At 51.0% G+C, this 20,346-nt stretch overlaps 2 protein-coding genes and 1 long non-coding RNA gene across 3 annotated transcripts in view; 2 read left to right on the top strand and 1 right to left on the bottom strand.

Annotated features, from left to right (window-relative positions):
* Nucleotides 1-1,501: 1,501 nt before the first annotated feature.
* On the top strand, nucleotides 1,502-17,641 carry mntb (MAX network transcriptional repressor b). Its single transcript, XM_072375452.1, has 6 exons — nucleotides 1,502-1,982; nucleotides 9,509-10,061; nucleotides 10,148-10,189; nucleotides 10,366-10,477; nucleotides 16,307-16,499; nucleotides 16,570-17,641. Exons 1-6 carry the CDS (start codon nucleotides 1,907-1,909, stop codon nucleotides 17,217-17,219), a joined length of 1,626 nt encoding a protein of 541 aa, XP_072231553.1. The 5' UTR covers nucleotides 1,502-1,906; the 3' UTR covers nucleotides 17,220-17,641.
* Nucleotides 17,642-18,345: 704 nt separating this feature from the next.
* LOC140279689 (uncharacterized) lies at nucleotides 18,346-19,836 on the top strand. Its single transcript, XR_011909354.1, has 2 exons — nucleotides 18,346-18,589; nucleotides 18,827-19,836. It is a non-coding gene; the product is annotated as an uncharacterized lncRNA (long non-coding RNA).
* Nucleotides 19,837-19,938: 102 nt separating this feature from the next.
* LOC140280290 (septin-5-like) overlaps nucleotides 19,939-20,346 on the bottom strand; it is a 19,259-nt gene continuing 18,851 nt past the window's right edge. The window contains exon 13 of the mRNA XM_072375591.1: nucleotides 19,939-20,255. Within this exon, the coding sequence (XP_072231692.1) occupies nucleotides 20,184-20,255 (72 nt within the window). The 3' untranslated portion in view covers nucleotides 19,939-20,183. The remainder of the gene's footprint in view (nucleotides 20,256-20,346) is intronic.

The raw sequence follows: 20,346 nt of genomic DNA, 5'->3' as shown, positions 1-20,346 counted from the left end.
GTTTGAAGGTCAGAGGTCGGTACCGGCTCCTTCCTACGGGCCTTAAACGCAGCACGGCGGCAGCTTCTGTTCACCTCAGCCTCAGGAGTCCCGCTGCCGGGCCCGAGGGCGGCGATATCTCAGGATGTGGCGCGCTCTAGTGGCGTCATTTATTGGCCAGACGACTTCCCTCTGCAGGGAGTTAACGGCTACAAGTGGCCGGAGACCAGCATTCGAACATATCAGGGAACCCCAAGGTGTTTGGCGCTGGATTGTGGCGTGAGATGTTGCAAAATGGCGACAAAACTGAACCGAAGAACCAGCAAATGTTCCCAAACTCGGGTTCAGAACAGGGGCCCAAAGCAGGGGAAGTCTGAGGGAACACTTTGCATCGGATCATTATGGATAGAAGGAGGTTTAAAATGAAGTTTGGGGTTATTGGAGACAGTTATTGGGGTGATTCCAGGTGTATTCCAGGTGCTTCTCTTTCATTTTCCCCTGGAAGGCCCGCTGTGTTGCAGTGTTTCTTCCGGTCTGTCGAGCCACAAGTGATGCAGCACTTCTAACTGGGTCAGCCCTTCCCTTCCCCCCCCCCTCCTCTCTACAGCTTAATGAATATTCACTTCCTCCTTTACTTTGGCAGAGAGCAGCTCATTTAATTCACCTGTGCGCTGCTTCCCTGTCATCTTTGGACTTTAAAAGGTTCCCCCTGATGAATCTGGGCTTGTTTGTGGAGGGAAAGGCGGTTCTGCTGTCTGTGATTGGCTCACACTGTCAGACCTGTGCTGTGGCGGAGCATAGATGCGACTGAGCGTCTCCAATCAAAGACTGTTACCATGCAGCCACGCGTTCACTGCACACGTGCGCGCTGTATGGGGAAAATAGCGCCCTGATGGGCTGCATGAGTCGGTCCAGGTCCAGGAACTGGACACCGTGAGGGAGGGAGAGCCGCGGCCTCCCCGGGAAGGAGAGCCGCGGCCTCCCCGGGAGGGAGAGCCGCGGCTTCCCCGGGAGGGAGAGCAGCGGCCTCCCCGGGAAGGAGAGCTGCGGCCTCCCCGGGAGGGAGTCGCAAAGTGTGGGCCCAGACTGGAGAAAGTCCGGGAAAAGCTCCTGGATGTGTCGCTAAATAAAGCCCTGCGCATCAGCCTGAGAGTAACACGCACGGTGCGCGGTGGTCAGCTGCTTCATTCTGCAAGCCACGCCCCTTTGTGTTTGACTGACAGCTCTGATCCCGAGACAGCAGGGGGGGGGGGCAGTCACGCTCTCGCCATGCAAATGAGCCGAGCTCAGGCCGGGCGGGTGCCCATGTGGACCAGCACCATGCCTTGTTGTCCTGAGCGCTGATTGGCTCGCCGACGCCTGATCGGGCTTCACGCGCTGCGGGCGCGCTGCTGCACCGAAAACACGGAACAGTGACGTCAGCGGAGCCGACGCGCACGGAGAGGGGAGCAGTGTGCGGGGAGCCCGTTTGTTCTCGCAGCTTTTACAGCAGCCGCGCTCTCAATGTTGCACGCGAAGCTCGGACGCGAGCCGGGCCTGGCGTCTGTGGGCCTGGCGCGTGAAGCAGCGGCGCGCGGGCAGGCCGCCGGGTTTTGCGTGGTGCCGTAGTAACAGGGCGGGGCACGAGTCCGGGAGGGGCGGGCCCTGCCGAGAACACGACTCGCCTTGTTGTGTGTATTCCCGTGCTCGCATCGCCATCTTGTTGCGATCCTATTTTTTTTTTACGGATGCGAGGATCCGCTTTCTGTTCGGTCGGATCAGAAAACTCCGCGTGCGCTCCCGGGAAGAAACCCCAGGGGCCAAAGGCTCGGGCGCACGGCTGTGAACCGTGCACACGGCGCTCGGAACGGGGACGCTGCCTTCCCCCCTGTCTTTTTCCTCCTTCCGTCCCGGGCCACCGGGTCCCCTGCCGCGGGGCTCACGCGCAATGAGCATCGACACTCTCCTGGAGGCGGCCAGGTACCTGGAATGGCAAGCCCAGCAGCAGCAGCAAGGCAGACGCGGTGAGTTGGGCGTGCGTGACAGCTAATAACTGGGTGTGCACGGGCTCTGCTGTGAGAGGAAACGGGTCCCGTCACGCGCCGCGGCGGGGCTCGCGTTTTCAACTGTCCCGCCGATGACGAAACGGTGCGTTTGTGGGTTTTGTGCGTTGCACCGTGCGTTGCACCGTGCCCCAGACCGAAGCGGAGCCGCGACAAGCTGCCCGCGCGCGGCTCCTTCACGCGCACAACGTCCACTCGAAATGCGGAAATGCCAAAGTTGTTTTTCTCAACTACTTTGCGCGCTCGTGGTCTGGTGAACGGGCGTGTGTCACAGTTTCAACACACTCACCGTGCGTGTGCGCGTGCGGAAGCAGCAGAGGAGCGTGCTGCCGGACACGGTGGAGCCCGCACAGATAACATCAGTCCCATGTTTGCATCCTCACGTGCTCACATAAGTTCAGGAAAGCGTGCGACGGCGTGACGGATGCGCGCAGCGGTGCGCGCGAGCTTCTACGCGTATTTGTGCCGAAAGGCTCCGTTTCAGTGGCTCTGACCCAGTTTTATTTAGCAGCACCGACAGGGCGGTGGCGAGCCTCTTTACGTAACACCCCGCTCAGCTATCTCATGACACACACGCGCACTGGGGCGGGCCCGCACGCGCTCACACAGGCTCATAACTTTAAATATGTGAAAGCGAGAGTTTGTCAACCGACGTAATGATCCCAGACTGGGGGGGGGGTGCTTTTGTGTTTCTCTCCTCTGATGACGTGTCAGACAGCCAGCCCCCCCCCTCCCCTCTGCATACTTACCCTACCGCGTGCTAGGATCCGCCCACAGCAACCACGTGCACACGAAAGCAACCCCCACCCCCCCGCGTGTCCCCGGGATACACAACTACGAGCATCCACACACGTATCCGCGCGCTCTCCGCCGTCCCCGCCCCCCCCCATTCAGTGGCTGGACTGACAGACGGAGGGGGGGTAAGTAGGGCAACTCCCTCACTGCGGGGGTTATGTAATTTACCTTAGTGTGCGCGTGGGGCCTCCAGCGTGAGATCAAACCTGTTGTTTTGATTTTCCTTTAATGAAACGGCTCGATTTGCGCGCTTTAGCGGCGTGAACGCGCTTTTTCTCGGCGTAACTCAGGTCCGACCCACGGTACCAAACCCAAACCCAGCTGATGTTGGAGCAGAACATCAGACCCAGAGTCTGGTTTCACCTTGAATCAGCTGTTTAGGTGTCGATCAAACCCAGAGGTACTGATGCTGTCCGTCACCATGGCGACAGCATCAGCCCGAGGGGAGCTTTTGGCCAGAAGAAAGGGAAACTCTCAGGTGGAGAAACGAAAGTGTCACCCAGCCGTTGCCGTTGGAGACGCCGGGCGGCGTGCTGCACGGGTTCGAGGAATCCCTGGGATCCTAACCTTGCAGTTTCCATGGAAACGGAGGGTTTTCCACTTTGCTTTCAGCCTGGATGCTCGGCTCAGTCGCGTGTTCGCAGGCCCAAATAAAACGGGTCTGTGTTCCACGTGCACTCTCTGGTTTGGTCTCCGTGCACGGCAGTCCTCTGCTGCTGCTTCACGCACAGCTTCGGTCCAATCGCAGCGCAGCGCGAGGGCCGTTCCCTCCAATCAGGAAGCAGCTCGCTGCTTCTTCTCTCCTGACTCCCTGATGGCGTCACTCGGAGTCGGATGAAGTTATTTCTTGCAGACGGGACACAGAGCGGTGTAACTTTACTCTGTTTCTCACCTCTTCAGTGTGATTGATTGATTGATTGATTGATGACCAACTAACCTCCAAAGATCCCGTTACCTCGGTTACTCGTTCTTTGCATTACTAAACATAAGAAAGATCAGACCATACCTGACCCAACATGCCCCCCAGCTCCTGGTGCAGGCCATGGTCATCTCCCACCTTAACTACTGCAACGCTCTCCTAACTGGTTTCCTAACTGGTTTCCTAACTGGTTTCCTAACTGCTCTCCTAACTGCTCTCCTAACTGGTTTCCTAACTGCTCTCCTAACTGCTCTCCTAACTGCTCTCCTAACTGCTCTCCTAACTGCTCTCCTAACTGGTTTCCTAACTGCTCTCCTAACTGGTCTCCTAACTGCTTTCCTAACTGCTCTCCTAACTGCTCTCCTAACTGGTCTCCTAACTGGTCTCCTAACTGCTCTCCTAACTGGTTTCCTAACTGCTCTCCTAACTGGTTTCCTAACTGGTTTCCTAACTGGTTTCCTAACTGGTTTCCTAACTGCTCTCCTAACTGGTCTCCTAACTGGTTTCCTAACTGGTCTCCTAACTGGTCTCCTAACTGGTTTCCTAACTGGTTTCCTAACTGGTTTCCTAACTGGTTTCCAAACTGCTCTCCTAACTGCTCTCCTAACTGCTCTCCTAACTGGTTTCCTAACTGCTTTCCTAACTGCTTTCCTAACTGCTTTCCTAACTGCTCTCCTAACTGCTCTCCTAACTGCTCTCCTAACTGCTCTCCTAACTGGTTTCCTAACTGCTCTCCTAACTGGTTTCCTAACTGGTTTCCTAACTGGTTTCCTAACTGCTCTCCTAACTGGTCTCCTAACTGGTTTCCTAACTGGTCTCCTAACTGGTCTCCTAACTGGTTTCCTAACTGGTTTCCTAACTGCTCTCCTAACTGGTCTCCTAACTGGTCTCCTAACTGGTCTCCTAACTGGTTTCCTAACTGGTTTCCTAACTGGTTTCCTAACTGCTCTCCTAACTGGTTTCCTAACTGCTCTCCTAACTGGTCTCCTAACTGGTTTCCTAACTGGTTTCCTAACTGGTTTCCTAACTGCTCTCCTAACTGCTCTCCTAACTGCTCTCCTAACTGCTCTCCTAACTGCTCTCCTAACTGCTCTCCTAACTGGTCTCCTAACTGCTCTCCTAACTGGTTTCCTAACTGCTCTCCTAACTGGTTTCCTAACTGCTCTCCTAACTGCTCTCCTAACTGGTCTCCTAACTGGTTTCCTAACTGGTTTCCTAACTGCTCTCCTAACTGGTCTCCTAACTGGTTTCCTAACTGGTCTCCTAACTGGTTTCCAAACTGCTCTCCTAACTGCTCTCCTAACTGCTCTCCTAACTGCTCTCCTAACTGGTCTCCTAACTGGTTTCCTAACTGGTTTCCTAACTGGTCTCCTAACTGCTCTCCTAACTGCTCTCCTAACTGGTTTCCTAACTGGTCTCCTAACTGGTCTCCTAACTGGTTTCCTAACTGCTCTCCTAACTGGTTTCCTAACTGCTCTCCTAACTGGTTTCCTAACTGCTCTCCTAACTGCTCTCCTAACTGGTCTCCTAACTGGTTTCCTAACTGGTTTCCTAACTGCTCTCCTAACTGGTCTCCTAACTGGTTTCCTAACTGGTCTCCTAAATGGTTTCCTAACTGGTTTCCTAACTGGTTTCCAAACTGCTCTCCTAACTGCTCTCCTAACTGGTCTCCTAACTGGTCTCCTAACTGGTTTCCTAACTGGTTTCCTAACTGGTTTCCTAACTGGTTTCCTAACTGGTCTCCTAACTGGTCTCCTAACTGGTCTCCTAACTGGTCTCCTAACTGGTTTCCTAACTGCTCTCCTAACTGCTCTCCTAACTGCTCTCCTAACTGCTCTCCTAACTGCTCTCCTAACTGGTTTCCTAACTGGTTTCCTAACTGGTCTCCTAACTGGTCTCCTAACTGCTCTCCTAACTGCTCTCCTAACTGGTCTCCTAACTGGTTTCCTAACTGGTTTCCTAACTGGTTTCCTAACTGGTTTCCTAACTGGTTTCCAAACTGCTCTCCTAACTGCTCTCCTAACTGCTCTCCTAACTGCTCTCCTAACTGCTCTCCTAACTGGTCTCCTAACTGGTCTCCTAACTGGTTTCCTAACTGGTTTCCTAACTGGTTTCCTAACTGGTCTCCTAACTGGTCTCCTAACTGGTCTCCTAACTGGTTTCCTAACTGGTTTCCTAACTGGTTTCCTAACTGGTCTCCTAACTGCTCTCCTAACTGGTCTCCTAACTGCTCTCCTAACTGCTCTCCTAACTGCTCTCCTAACTGCTCTCCTAACTGGTTTCCTAACTGCTTTCCTAACTGCTCTCCTAACTGCTCTCCTAACTGCTCTCCTAACTGCTCTCCTAACTGCTCTCCTAACTGCTCTCCTAACTGCTCTCCTAACTGGTTTCCTAACTGCTCTCCTAACTGGTTTCCTAACTGGTTTCCTAACTGGTTTCCTAACTGCTCTCCTAACTGGTCTCCTAACTGGTTTCCTAACTGGTCTCCTAACTGGTTTCCTAACTGGTTTCCTAACTGGTTTCCTAACTGCTCTCCTAACTGGTCTCCTAACTGGTCTCCTAACTGGTCTCCTAACTGGTTTCCTAACTGGTTTCCTAACTGCTCTCCTAACTGCTCTCCTAACTGGTTTCCTAACTGCTCTCCTAACTGGTCTCCTAACTGGTTTCCTAACTGGTTTCCTAACTGGTTTCCTAACTGCTCTCCTAACTGCTCTCCTAACTGCTCTCCTAACTGCTCTCCTAACTGCTCTCCTAACTGCTCTCCTAACTGCTCTCCTAACTGGTCTCCTAACTGCTCTCCTAACTGGTTTCCTAACTGCTCTCCTAACTGGTTTCCTAACTGCTCTCCTAACTGCTCTCCTAACTGCTCTCCTAACTGCTCTCCTAACTGGTTTCCTAACTGGTTTCCTAACTGCTCTCCTAACTGGTCTCCTAACTGGTTTCCTAACTGGTCTCCTAACTGGTTTCCAAACTGCTCTCCTAACTGCTCTCCTAACTGCTCTCCTAACTGGTCTCCTAACTGGTCTCCTAACTGGTTTCCTAACTGGTTTCCTAACTGGTCTCCTAACTGCTCTCCTAACTGCTCTCCTAACTGGTTTCCTAACTGGTCTCCTAACTGGTCTCCTAACTGGTTTCCTAACTGCTCTCCTAACTGGTTTCCTAACTGCTCTCCTAACTGGTTTCCTAACTGCTCTCCTAACTGCTCTCCTAACTGGTCTCCTAACTGGTTTCCTAACTGGTTTCCTAACTGCTCTCCTAACTGGTCTCCTAACTGGTTTCCTAACTGGTCTCCTAACTGGTTTCCTAACTGGTTTCCTAACTGGTTTCCAAACTGCTCTCCTAACTGCTCTCCTAACTGGTCTCCTAACTGGTCTCCTAACTGGTTTCCTAACTGGTTTCCTAACTGGTTTCCTAACTGGTTTCCTAACTGGTCTCCTAACTGGTCTCCTAACTGGTCTCCTAACTGGTTTCCTAACTGCTCTCCTAACTGCTCTCCTAACTGCTCTCCTAACTGCTCTCCTAACTGCTCTCCTAACTGCTCTCCTAACTGCTCTCCTAACTGCTCTCCTAACTGGTTTCCTAACTGGTTTCCTAACTGGTTTCCTAACTGGTCTCCTAACTGGTCTCCTAACTGCTCTCCTAACTGCTCTCCTAACTGGTCTCCTAACTGGTTTCCTAACTGGTTTCCTAACTGGTTTCCTAACTGGTTTCCAAACTGCTCTCCTAACTGCTCTCCTAACTGCTCTCCTAACTGCTCTCCTAACTGGTCTCCTAACTGGTCTCCTAACTGGTTTCCTAACTGGTCTCCTAACTGGTCTCCTAACTGGTCTCCTAACTGGTTTCCTAACTGGTTTCCTAACTGGTTTCCTAACTGGTCTCCTAACTGCTCTCCTAACTGGTCTCCTAACTGCTCTCCTAACTGCTCTCCTAACTGCTCTCCTAACTGGTTTCCTACTGTTTCTCACCCCTTCGGTGTATTTTTCCTCTGTTTCTCACCCCTTCGGTGTATTTTTACTCTGTTTCTCACCCCTTCGGTGTATTTTTACTCTGTTTCTCACCCCTTCGGTGTATTTTTCCTCTGTTTCTCACCCCTTCGGTGTATTTTTACTCTGTTTCTCACCCCTTCGGTGTATTTTTACTCTGTTTCTCACCCCTTCGGTGTATTTTTACTCTGTTTCTCACCCCTTCAGTGTATTTTTACTCTGTTTCTCACCCCTTCAGTGTATTTTTACTCTGTTTCTCACCCCTTCAGTGTATTTTTACTCTGTTTCTCACCTCTTCGGTGTATTTTTACTCTGTTTCTCACCCCTTCGGTGTATTTTTACTCTGTTTCTCACCCCTTCGGTGTATTTTTACTCTGTTTCTCACCCCTTCAGTGTATTTTTACTCTGTTTCTCACCCCTTCAGTGTATTTTTACTCTGTTTCTCACCCCTTCAGTGTATTTTTACTCTGTTTCTCACCTCTTCGGTGTATTTTTACTCTGTTTCTCACCCCTTCGGTGTATTTTTACTCTGTTTCTCACCCCTTCAGTGTATTTTTACTCTGTTTCTCACCCCTTCAGTGTATTTTTACTCTGTTTCTCACCCCTTCAGTGTATTTTTACTCTGTTTCTCACCCCTTCAGTGTATTTTTACTCTGTTTCTCACCCCTTCAGTGTATTTTTACTCTTTTTCTCACCCCTTCAGTGTATTTTTACTGTTTCTCACCCCTTCAGTGTATTTTTACTCTGTTTCTCACCCCTTCAGTGTATTTTTACTCTGTTTCTCACCCCTTCAGTGTATTTTTACTCTGTTTCTCACCCCTTCAGTGTATTTTTACTCTGTTTCTCACCCCTTCAGTGTATTTTTACTGTTTCTCACCCCTTCAGTGTATTTTTACTCTGTTTCTCACCCCTTCGGTGTATTTTTACTCTGTTTCTCACCCCTTCAGTGTATTTTTACTCTGTTTCTCACCCCTTCAGTGTATTTTTACTCTGTTTCTCACCCCTTCGGTGTATTTTTACTCTGTTTCTCACCCCTTCGGTGTATTTTTACTCTGTTTCTCACCCCTTCAGTGTATTTTTACTCTGTTTCTCACCTCTTCGGTGTATTTTTACTCTGTTTCTCACCCCTTCGGTGTATTTTTACTCTGTTTCTCACCCCTTCAGTGTATTTTTACTCTGTTTCTCACCCCTTCAGTGTATTTTTACTCTGTTTCTCACCCCTTCAGTGTATTTTTACTCTGTTTCTCACCCCTTCAGTGTATTTTTACTCTGTTTCTCACCCCTTCAGTGTATTTTTACTCTGTTTCTCACCCCTTCAGTGTATTTTTACTCTGTTTCTCACCTCTTCAGTGTATTTTTACTCTGTTTCTCACCCCTTCGGTGTATTTTTACTCTGTTTCTCACCCCTTCAGTGTATTTTTACTCTGTTTCTCACCCCTTCGGTGTATTTTTACTCTGTTTCTCACCCCTTCAGTGTATTTTTACTCTGTTTCTCACCCCTTCAGTGTATTTTTACTCTGTTTCTCACCCCTTCAGTGTATTTTTACTCTGTTTCTCACCCCTTCAGTGTATTTTTACTCTTTTTCTCACCCCTTCAGTGTATTTTTACTGTTTCTCACCCCTTCAGTGTATTTTTACTCTGTTTCTCACCCCTTCAGTGTATTTTTACTCTGTTTCTCACCCCTTCAGTGTATTTTTACTCTGTTTCTCACCCCTTCAGTGTATTTTTACTCTGTTTCTCACCCCTTCAGTGTCTCTTCTTGCCCTCGCGGCTCTTCTTTTCCCTGCAGAAGACGAGCTGTGCAAGGAGCGGGATCTCATCAGCAGGGAGGCCGAGTCGAGGCGTGTGGATCCCGTGACGTCGTCCCCGCCGGCCAAAGCCAACCACTGGGCCGATGATGCTGTCAGCCAGCAGCCGCCTCACCCCCCCGCCCCCCCGCCGCCCTCCCTCCCGCCTGCTCAAGTCCCCATTGCCGTCATCCCAATGGTCCCGGTGGTCACGCCCTCTGTCCCGCCCCTCCCGCTCACAACGCCGGTGGCTGCGGCGGCAACGTCGCTCAACAGCCCCCCGCCGGTCAAAAAAGAGCACGCTTCCCCCCCCCCGCAGCTGCTGCTGCAGCCGGCGGCGCCGCAGCACCTGCTGTGCACCTCCCAGATCAAAGTGGAGCCGAGCCAGCAGCTGATTGACGTAAAGCCTCAGCTTCAGTACCCAGCCTCCATCAACACTAACGGCTCCCATCATGCACTGGTTCCTCGGCAGGCTCCGCCCACGCCGCAGCCGCGGCCCAACGGCGTGACGATAGAGGACCTGAGGGGGATGGAAGGGAAGCGGAGGCCCGGAGGGTCAGTTTCTGCACGTGTTGGTAGGGCAGCAGAGCGGCTCAGAGGGCCTTCATCTGATGCTTGTGTTCTTCTTCTTCTGTTTCCAGCGCCGGGACCAGAGAGGTGCACAACAAGCTGGAAAAGAACAGGTGAGACATGGCGGCAGGAAGCTCTTATTGTTGGCTGAAATAATCAGGATTAACCTCACTCAGAGGGGCGTGGCTTCAGGCCGTCTCAGCCAATCAAAAGTGGAGTTTTAAATGTTTTAACAGTGACTTTTGGCCAAAGAATCCCAAAACGTGTGACTTTATCTCTGACTCTTCAGGCGAGCACATCTCAAAGAGTGTTTTGAGACTTTGAAGAAGAACGTTCCTAATGTTGATGAGAAGAAAACCTCCAACCTCAGCGTTCTGCGCAGTGCGCTGCGTTACATTCAGGTAAAAGCCTCCGTTACCTCTCAGTGTTCCCAGCAAACGGTAGAAGCAGAGCTCCTGCTTGTTTTAATGTGCTGTTTTCTGGTGTTTCCGAGCCCTCTGTCCCGGCCGATTGATCCAGGTTACCTGCTTTGTTGCGTGCCGTGGCGCCGTGGCGCCGTGGCGGCGGGACGGCGGTGAATCGGCTTATGATGAGGAGGTGGTGAATGAATGCAGTGTTCTGTGTTTTGTGCAACACTTGGAGGGCATGTTTCTGCGTTAGTCTGACTTATCAGCCCCTATTAGCCCTTTTTAGCCCCTATTAGCTCCGTGCTGAAGGGGTTGAGCTCCAGGAGGCGTTCAGGGACAGTTAGAACAGGCGGAATTATCCAGACCCAGCATGAAGGGGAAAGTGTGAAGCTAAAAGGTGAACGTTTCTGCGTTAGTCTGACTTATCAGCCCCTATTAGCCCTTATTAGCCCCTATTAGCCCTTATTAGCCCCTATTAGCCCTGTGCTGAAGGGGTTGAGCTCCAGGAGGCATTCATGGACAGTTAGAACAGGCGGAATTATCCAGACCCAGTATGAAGGGGAAAGTGTGAAGCTGAAAGCCTGAAAGGTGCACGTTTCTGCGTTAGTCTGACTTATCAGCCCTTATTAGCCCCTATTAGCCCCTATTAGCCCTGTGCTGAAGGGGTTGAGCTCCAGGAGGCATTCATGGACAGTTAGAACAGGCGGAATTATCCAGACCCAGTATGAAGGGGAAAGTGTGAAGCTGAAAGCCTGAAAGGTGCAGGTTTCTGCGTTAGTCTGACTATTAGCCCTTATTAGCCCTTTTTAGCCCCTATTAGCCCTGTGCTGAAGGGGTTGAGCTCCAGGAGGCGTTCATGGACAGTTAGAACAGGCGGAATTATCCAGACCCAGCATGAAGGGGAAAGTGTGAAGCTGAAAGACTGAAAGGTGCACGTTTCTGCGTTAGTCTGACTTATCAGACCCTATTAGCCCTTATTAGCCCCTATTAGCCCTGTGCTGAAGGGGTTGAGCTCCAGGAGGCATTCATGGACAGTTAGAACAGGCGGAATTATCCAGACCCAGTATGAAGGGGAAAGTGTGAAGCTGAAAGACTGAAAGGTGCACGTTTCTGCGTTAGTCTGACTTATCAGACCCTATTAGCCCTTATTAGCCCCTATTAGCCCTGTGCTGAAGGGGTTGAGCTCCAGGAGGCATTCATGGACAGTTAGAACAGGCGGAATTATCCAGACCCAGTATGAAGGGGAAAGTGTGAAGCTGAAAGCCTGAAAGGTGCAGGTTTCTGCGTTAGTCTGACTATTAGCCCTTATTAGCCCTTTTTAGCCCCTATTAGCCCTGTGCTGAAGGGGTTGAGCTCCAGGAGGCGTTCATGGACAGTTAGAACAGGCGGAATTATCCAGACCCAGCATGAAGGGGAAAGTGTGAAGCTAAAAGGTGAACGTTTCTGCGTTAGTCTGACTTATCAGCCCCTATTAGCCCTTATTAGCCCCTATTAGCCCTGTGCTGAAGGGGTTGAGCTCCAGGAGGCATTCATGGACAGTTAGAACAGGCGGAATTATCCAGACCCAGTATGAAGGGGAAAGTGTGAAGCTGAAAGCCTGAAAGGTGCAGGTTTCTGCATTAGTCTGACTTATCAGCCCTTATTAGCCCCTATTAGCCCATATTAGCCCCTATTAGCCCTGTGCTGAAGGGGTTGAGCTCCAGGAGGCGTTCATGGACAGTTAGAACCAGCAGAATTATCCAGACCCAGCATGAAGGGGAAAGTGTGAAGCTGAAAGCCTGAAAGGTGCAGGTTTCTGCGTTAGTCTGACTTATCAGCCCTTATTAGCCCCTATTAGCCCATATTAGCCCCTATTAGCCCTGTGCTGAAGGGGTTGAGCTCCAGGGGCGTTCATGGACAGTTAGAACAGGCGGAATTATCCAGACCCAGCATGAAGGGGAAAGTGTGAAGCTAAAAGGTGAACGTTTCTGCGTTAGTCTGACTTATCAGCCCCTATTAGCCCCTATTATCCCCTATTAGCCCTTATTAGCCCCTATTAGCCCTGTGCTGAAGGGGTTGAGCTCCAGGAGGCGTTCATGGACAGTTAGAATGGGCGGAATTATCCAGACCCAGCATGGAGGGGAAAGTGTGAAGCTGAAAGCCTGAAAGGTGCATGTTTCTGCGTTAGTCTGACTTATCAGCCCCTATTAGCCCCTATTAGCCCTTATTAGCCCTGTGCTGAAGGGGTTGAGTTCCAGGAGGCGTTCATGGACAGTTAGAACAGGCGGAATTATCCAGACCCAGCATGGAGGGGAAAGTGTGAAGCTGAAAGCCTGAAAGGTGCAGGTTTCTGCATTAGTCTGACTTATCAGCCCTTATTAGCCCCTATTAGCCCTTATTAGCCCCTATTAGCCCTGTGCTGAAGGGGTTGAGCTCCAGGAGGCGTTCAGGGACAGTTAGAACAAGCAGAATTATCCGGACCCAGCATGGAGGGGAAAGTGTGAAGCTGAAAGCCTGAAAGGTGCACGTTTCTGCATTAGTTTGACTTATTAGCCCCTATTAGCCCTTATTAGCCCCTATTAGCCCTGTGCTGAACGGGTTGAGCTCCAGGAGGCGTTCAGGGACAGTTAGAACAAGCAGAATTATCCAGACCCAGTATGAAGGTGTGAAGCTGAAAGCCTGAAAGGTGCAGGTTTCTGCGTTAGTCTGACTTATCAGCCCTTATTAGCCCTTATTAGCCCCTATTAGCCCTGTGCTGAAGGGGTTGAGCTCCAGGAGGCGTTCAGGGACAGGTAGAACAAGCAGAATTATCCAGACCCAGCATGAAGGTGTGAAGCTGAAAGCCTGAAAGGTGCAGGTTTCTGCAGCCTGGAGGCGAAGCTTTGATATGATTCAGTGTAAAATGCAGTGGAAAGGAGTCTGTGGAAGGAGCTAAATTAGGCCGCGAGTTGAAGGAATTTGTTCCAAACGGGACTGACAGCGAAGTAACCATCTGAGAAGCTCACGGCGATTTAATGCTGCGTTCAAGGACATTTCTGTTCAGACCTTTAGTGAAAGAGTCAGGATGTGGACCATCAGAGCGATCTGATCCTGTGTTTAAACACGGTGTTTACGTGTATTAAACTTATATTATATTATTAAACTTATAATTATTATATTATTAAACTTATAATTATTATATTATTAAACTTATAGTTATATTATTAAACTTATAATTATATTATTAAACTAATATTTATATCATATTATTAAACTTATAATTATATTATTAAACTTATATTTATATTGTATTATTATATTTATATTATTAAACTTATATTATTACATTTATATTATATTATTAAACTAAAATGATTAAACTTATATTTATTTTATATTTATATTATTATTAAACTTGTATTTATATTAAATTTATATTCTATATTATTATTATTAAAGTTAAATGATTAAACTTGTATTTATATTCTTATTAAACTTGTATTTATATTATTAAACCTGATTAAACTTGTATTTATATTCTTATTAAAGTTAAACAGCCTCCCCCCTCCCGGCCTGTTTCCTCTCCTCATGTAAACCTCTCCTCTCTCTGAGCCATGTGAGCTCTGAGCACATGGCGAGAAAAGGCCCGGTGCCCCCCCCCCCGCTCCCTCAGAGGGAGGGGGCCGGCGACAGGTGCCGTCTCCATGGTTACCACGGTGGAACGGGCACAGATCAGCAGCATTTACGTCGGCTGCTTCTTGCTCTGTGTCACCCCGCTGTCTCCAGCACCCTGAACGCTCGGTAACCACGGTAACGGGCGGCAGGTTGCCAGGGCGCTGTAGTCGGTTGGTTCCTGGTGTCTCCGTCAGATGTTTTGGACGCCGTGTCGCCGTCCTTCTGTCCTCGTGCCAGACGAGAGACGAAGGCAAGGACACCCATCACAGCAAATATCATCTGGCTGCAGTTCACCTCTGAATTATGAGCAGGACGGGCTGAAAGGGGGAGGATAAGAGGGGAGGGAGGGGGGAGGAGAAAGAGGACGCTGGCAGTGACATCATCCCTGTTTGGACCCGTGCGCCTCAACCAATTAGAGGACAAGATCCTGCTCAAGCAGCCAGATCCTCGCATGTGAGGTTGCCAAGGAAACGGCTACAGGGGGGCAGCCGTTTCCTTGGTGATGTGCTGCAGCAGGAGAGGTGTCTGGGTTGGTATTGGACGACCTTGTGTTGGTGTCGGTGGAGGCACACGTGCGCTTCAGACGTGCGCTTCAGACGTGCGCTTCAGACGTGCGCTTCAGACGTGCGCTTCAGACGTGCGCTTCAGACGTGCGCTTCAGGAGCAGCTGGGTCAAAGTTATGCAAGTTTAGACAGAAAGGAGGTGAGATTTGGGTGTCTGAGGTCAGCGAGCTGCACAGTTACTCTCAGAGTTACTCTCAGACTAAGACGATGCTGCGTTCGCTGTACCTCTGACGTAGGAATTTGGAGCTCTTTGGCTCTTGCTTTGATATTCACATGAAAGCTCAAACCTGGGCTTTAGGGGTTAGGGGTCACTGAACTACATGTTATTAATCCTGAAGGGGTTAGGGGTCACTGAGCTACACGTTCTCCTCCTTCCTTACAGCCTTTCCTCCCTCTCCTCCTTCCTTACTCCCTCTCCTCCTTCCCTCACCTCCTTTCTTCCCTCCTTCCCTGCTCCCTGCCGTTTGGTGTTCAGCTGACTCAGAAACACAGAGATGGTTGGGGGGGGGGAATGTGTCGAGGAATAACGACAGAAATAATGTCAAAAAGCTTCTTTTTATTTTCAGTAGGTTTTTACAGCAAATCAGCCCAACAGCATGTTTGAATTGTTCTAAATTAGCGGTCCAAGTCCTGTTTGATGCTCTGCTGATGAAACCTACCCCCCCAACATGTTCTGCTGCCCTGCCGGGCCTCTCTAACATGTTCGGCTAACATTAGGCAAACAGACTCTTTTTGACCCTTTTTTTGACCCGTTTGACTCTTTTTGACCCTTTGACACATTTTGACAGGTTTTTTTTACCCTTTTGTTTACTCTTTTTTGACCCTTTATGACTCGTTCCTGCCTCAAACGCGCTGTCGTTTCGTCCCAAACGCCCCCGTTAGGCTGCGTGACCACTTTTTGACTAGTTTTTTTTACTCTTTTTGACCCTTTTTTTTTTTTTAACTCTTTTTTACCCTTTTTGACCCTTTTTGACTCGTTTTGACTCTTTTTGACCCTTTTTGAGTCGTTCCTGCCTCAGACGCCCAGCTTTCTGCTCTGGCGTACCGCCGTTTCGTCCCAAACGCCCCCGTTAGGCTGCGTGGCCACTTTGACTCGTTTTGACTCTTTTTGACTCGTTTTTTTTTACCCTTTTTGACCCTTTTTTTTAAACTCTTTTTGACCCTTTTTTAAAACTCTTTTTTTTACCCTTTTTGACCCTTTTTGACTCGTTTTGACTCTTTTTGACCCTTTTTGAGTCGTTCCTGCCTCAGACGCCCAGCTTTCTGCTCTGGCGTACCGCCGTTTCGTCCCAAACGCCCCCGTTAGGCTGTGTGACCACTTTTTGACTCGTTTTTTGACTCGTTTTGATTCTTTTTGACTCTTTTTTTTTTTTACCACTTTTTGACCTTTGACTCTTTTTAACCCTTTTTGACCCTTTTTTTTTTTAAACTCGTTTTGACCCTTTATGACCCTTTTTGACTCTTTTTGACCCGTTCCTGCCTCAGACGCTCAGCTTTCTGCTCTGGCGTGCCGCCGTTTCGTCCCAAACGCCCCCGTTAGGCTGCGTGACCACGCTCTGATCTCTGTCAGAAGTGGCTCTGGCCGTGCACTCACGTGCGCTCTGCTGCCTGTGTCTCCCCCGCAAGACGCTGAAGCGCAAGGAGAAGGAGTACGAGCACGAGATGGAGCGCCTGGCCAGGGAGAAGATCGCCACGCAGCAGCGTTTGGCGGAGCTGAAGAACGAGCTGAGCCAGGTGATGGACGTGGTGGAGATGGAGCGCGTCCTGCGGCAGACCGTCCAGCCGGAGGACGACCAGGCGTCCACGTCCACCGCCTCAGGTGAGAGACTCGGCACGCCGTGGGGGCGGGGCTTGTGTTGCGTGTGCTGATGACTGTGTGTTCCCCGCAGAAGGAGAAGACAACTACGAGCAGGAGGACCCAGATGTTCCCGCCCCCCCGGCGCCAGCTCCCCCCATCTTACAGGCCCAGGCGCTGCTCACGCCTCACCTGTCCATCCAGCACGCCGCTCTGCCTCTGTCCGGGGTCCTCGCCACCTCGGGTCCGCCCCAAGCCATCGCCCCAGCCCCGCCCCCCCCACATCCTGTCCCAGCTGTGCAGGTCCAGCCCACGGTCATCGCTCACGCCGCCGTTTCCCACCCTTCGGTCATCCAGGCTGTCAATCACGCCCTTCCAGCCAAACACCTGACGCACATCGCCCCCTCGCCAGGCCCCTCCCCCTCTGCCCCCCAGCCCATCGGACACATCACCGTCCACCCGGTGGCTCACCTGGGCGCCCCCCACCTCCCGGCGCTCTACCCCCAGGGCGTGTCCCAGCCCACCGTGGTGGGCCACATCACGCACACCTTCACCCACGTGCAGCAGGCTCCTCCCCCCGCCAACACTAACGGCGCCCAGGTGAGCCAGGGCAGCCCGTCGCTGGGGAAACCCACAGCCGTGCTGGCCCCCCACCCTCAGCTGGTCGGACAGGCGGCTGTGCTCAACCCCGTCACCATGGTTACGGTGCCGACCTTCCCCGTCAGCACGCTGAAACTGGCCTGAAACGCAGGCGTGACTCACTGATGAGCGGCGAGCTCAGAGCGGCGAGCTCAGAGCGGCGAGCTCAGAGCGGCGAGCTCAGAGCGGCGCATGCTGCCAGCAGCTGGACCTGAACATCTGGATGTTTGAGCCACTTTAAAGCAGCGGCTCAGTGTGGGAAAAATGAGACTTAGTTTGACCTCTGCTCCTTCTTCCTCCTTCCTCCTCTCCTCTCCTCCTTCCTCCTCTCCTCTCCTCCTTCCTCTCCTCCTTCCTTCCTCCTCTCCTCCTTCCTTCCTTCCTCTCCTCCTTCCTTCCTTCCTCTCCTCCTTCCTTCCTCTCCTCCTCCTCTCCTCCTTCCTTCCTCCTCTCCTCCTTCCTTCCTTCCTTCCTCTCCTCCTTCCTTCCTTCCTCTCCTCCTTCCTTCCTCCTCTCCTCCTTCCTCCTCTCCTTCTTCCTTCCTCCTCTCCTCCTTCCTTCCCTCCTCTCCTCCTTCCTTCCCTCCTCTCCTCCTTCCTCCTCTCCTCCCCTCCTCTCCTCCTCCTTCCTTCCTTCCCTCCTCTCCTCCTTCCTTCCTCTCCTCCTTCCTTCCTTCCTTCCTCCTCTCCTCCTTCCTCCTCTCCTCCTTCCTTCCTCTCCTCCTCCTTCCTCCTCTCCTCTCCTCCTTCCTTCCTCTCCTTCTTCCTTCCTCCTCTCCTCCTTCCTTCCTCCTCTCCTCCTTCCTTCCTCTCCTTCTTCCTTCCTCCTCTCCTCCTTCCTTCCTCCTCTCCTCCTTCCTCCTCTCCTTCTTCCTTCCCTCCTCTCCTCCTCCTCTCCTCCTTCCTTCCTCCTCTCTTCCTTCCTCTCCTTCCTCCTCTCTTCCTTCCTCTCCTTCCTCCTCTCCTCCTTCCTTCCTCCTCTCCTCCTTCCCTCCTCTCCTCCTTCCTTCCTCTCCTCCTTCCTTCCTCTCCTCCCAGAAGCACTAACATGAGAACCTCGGCTCCCTCTCAGGCCTCACGGATTCACCTTTTATTCACTCTGAGGGACGGGTTCTGCTCTGGTTCTGGTTCTGGTTCTGCTGCTGGAGCAGCGGCCAGGGGGGCTCGGTGGGATCCAGGGGGGCTCGGTGGGATCCAGGGGGGCTCGGTGGGATCCAGGGGGGGCTCGGTGGGATCCAGGGGGGCTCGGTCCAGGCAGGAAGATTGTTGCTTTATTCGCAGGTTTTTTCCGCTTTGATCCCAGTAAAGTGTGTTAGTTTGTGGATTTTAATGCAAAGTAAGCGGATTCTCAGAAACAGTCGGTTCTGTTCACACGAAGAGGTCAAAGGTCAGAGGTCAGGGTTGGTTCATAAATATATTTTTGTGATTAAAAGTAGAAGAACTTCACTCCAGCTTCGCCCCGCAGTGAGAAGCTCTGTGGCTTCATTTAATCTGTGATCCTTTCACATCATTCCACTGCTCAGTGGAACCAGAACCTGCACAGAACCGGACCGAACCTGCTCAGAACCTCCTCAGAACCTGCACAGAACCGGACCGAACCTGCTCAGAACCTCCTCAGAACCTGCACAGAACCGGGCCGAACCTGCCCAGAACCGGGCCGAACCTGCTCAGAACCGGACTGAACCTGCTCAGAACCGGGCCGAACCTGCACAGAACTGGGCCGAACCTGCCCAGAACCGGGCAGAACCTGCTCAGAACCGGGCAGAACCTGCTCAGAACCGGGCCGAACCTGCTCCCTGACATTCAGCGACGGGTTTGCTCTGAACCTCGTGTTGTGGCACTGAAGGAGTTACAGGTTTCCGCCATCTTTTTAAGGCACAGCGCCCCCTGCTGGACTCGGCCCGTGTGACCGCGGTCCTGTGATGGGAGACGGCTGCAGGGAGCTCATGAGCACTTCGGTTCAGTTGGTTTGGATCCAGCAGACCCCCCCCCCCAAACTAAATCTATGAAAATCTCAGACAATATTTTCTACTTCAGAACAGGAAGCGTGTTGTGAGCCCAAAGCTGTGTTTCCGTGCACATTCCTGTCCGTCTGCGTCTCTCTGGTTGAGCCCGTACTGTCCCTGCTTCACGTGCGCTTCACGTGCACGTGCAGGTTATTTTTTTATGGCGTGTGCCTACACTCAGTCTCCCAAACACTGTGACCGCCCAGCTGACCATGAACACACCGCGGCTGGAAGAGGCTCCTCCTCCTCCTCTTCTTCTTCTGTTTTAATGACAGCTGACACATGGAGAGGAAAGAAAGTAACAGAAAAAGTCTCCGGATAGCGTAACAACGATATTAAATCTGAGTTTTGTAATCTTTGTACGTATGAAAGTTTTGTAGATCTGTGATCGTACGCATGTGAATGCATCTTAAACCTTTTACTTTGCATGTAGGTTGCAGTTTTGTTCCTTTTATTGTTTGTTTTTGGGACCATGTACAATACTGTATAACGTGGGCAGACTCTTGGACCTCATTGATATTATATATGAATATAAAAACATGTTTTCCCTATGGAGAAAGTCTTAAGTTATATATCGCCTGTACACTCTGGCTGCCTTTTAGAGCTAACTGTCCACCGTTTAAGATAACAATGATTATGGATAAAACATATTAATGATGAAGAATTATGCTGATGGAATAATAAAGATTCTTAATAAATCTTATTACCTTTACAACACGTCTTTGCTCCTGAGTTTTCAGTCAAACTTTTAATAGTTTTCCACTTTCTGCTCCTTACAAAACAAACGGCACCAAAGATAGAAAATGACAAAAGGACCCGAGCAGCAAAGCGTTGAAGGTGAAGTCCGGCATCATGGCTGCTGTGGCCGATAACCAGCACTAATATTTACACTAGTTAAGAGGCTGCTAACTAACCCACTAACTCAGAGTCAGCTGGAGTGAAGGTTTGAGCTTTCTTATCCCGGCTGGGACCAGCATACGGCAGCATGGGGGGCTTCTACCGGTGGTCAGGCTCCTCTGGCGCCCTCTGGTGGTCAGGCTCTGCTGTGGGGGATCATGGGAGAATCAGCAGCTGCCTCTCTGGCTGTGTTGCATCTGCTCCTGAATCCTCTCCAGCACCTCCTGCATCTTCCTCAGCTACAGACAAGGATGCACAGAGTATTGATTACCTCAGAGAGGGAAGGAAGGAAGCGAGTGAGGAACGGAAGAAAGGAAGGAAGCGAGTGAG

Source organism: Leuresthes tenuis, unplaced genomic scaffold, assembly GCF_036924035.1.
Source record: "Leuresthes tenuis unplaced genomic scaffold, fLeuTen1.0.hap1 SCAF_21, whole genome shotgun sequence".
In the NCBI taxonomy this organism is placed as follows: domain Eukaryota; kingdom Metazoa; phylum Chordata; class Actinopteri; order Atheriniformes; family Atherinopsidae; genus Leuresthes; species Leuresthes tenuis.
The sequence above is the reverse complement of the archived record's forward strand: the minus strand, read 5'-3'. Positions and strand labels throughout refer to the sequence as shown.

Bases quoted from the DNA above. Each gene is read 5' to 3' on its own strand.
- mntb (XM_072375452.1), top strand. From the start codon at position 1,907: ATGAGCATCGACACTCTCCTGGAGGCGGCCAGGTACCTGGAATGGCAA. The intron at 1,983-9,508 runs GTGAGTTGGGCG...TTTTCCCTGCAG, and splicing joins GCAGCAGCAAGGCAGACGCG to AAGACGAGCTGTGCAAGGAG. The intron at 10,190-10,365 runs GTGAGACATGGC...CTGACTCTTCAG, and splicing joins AACAAGCTGGAAAAGAACAG to GCGAGCACATCTCAAAGAGT.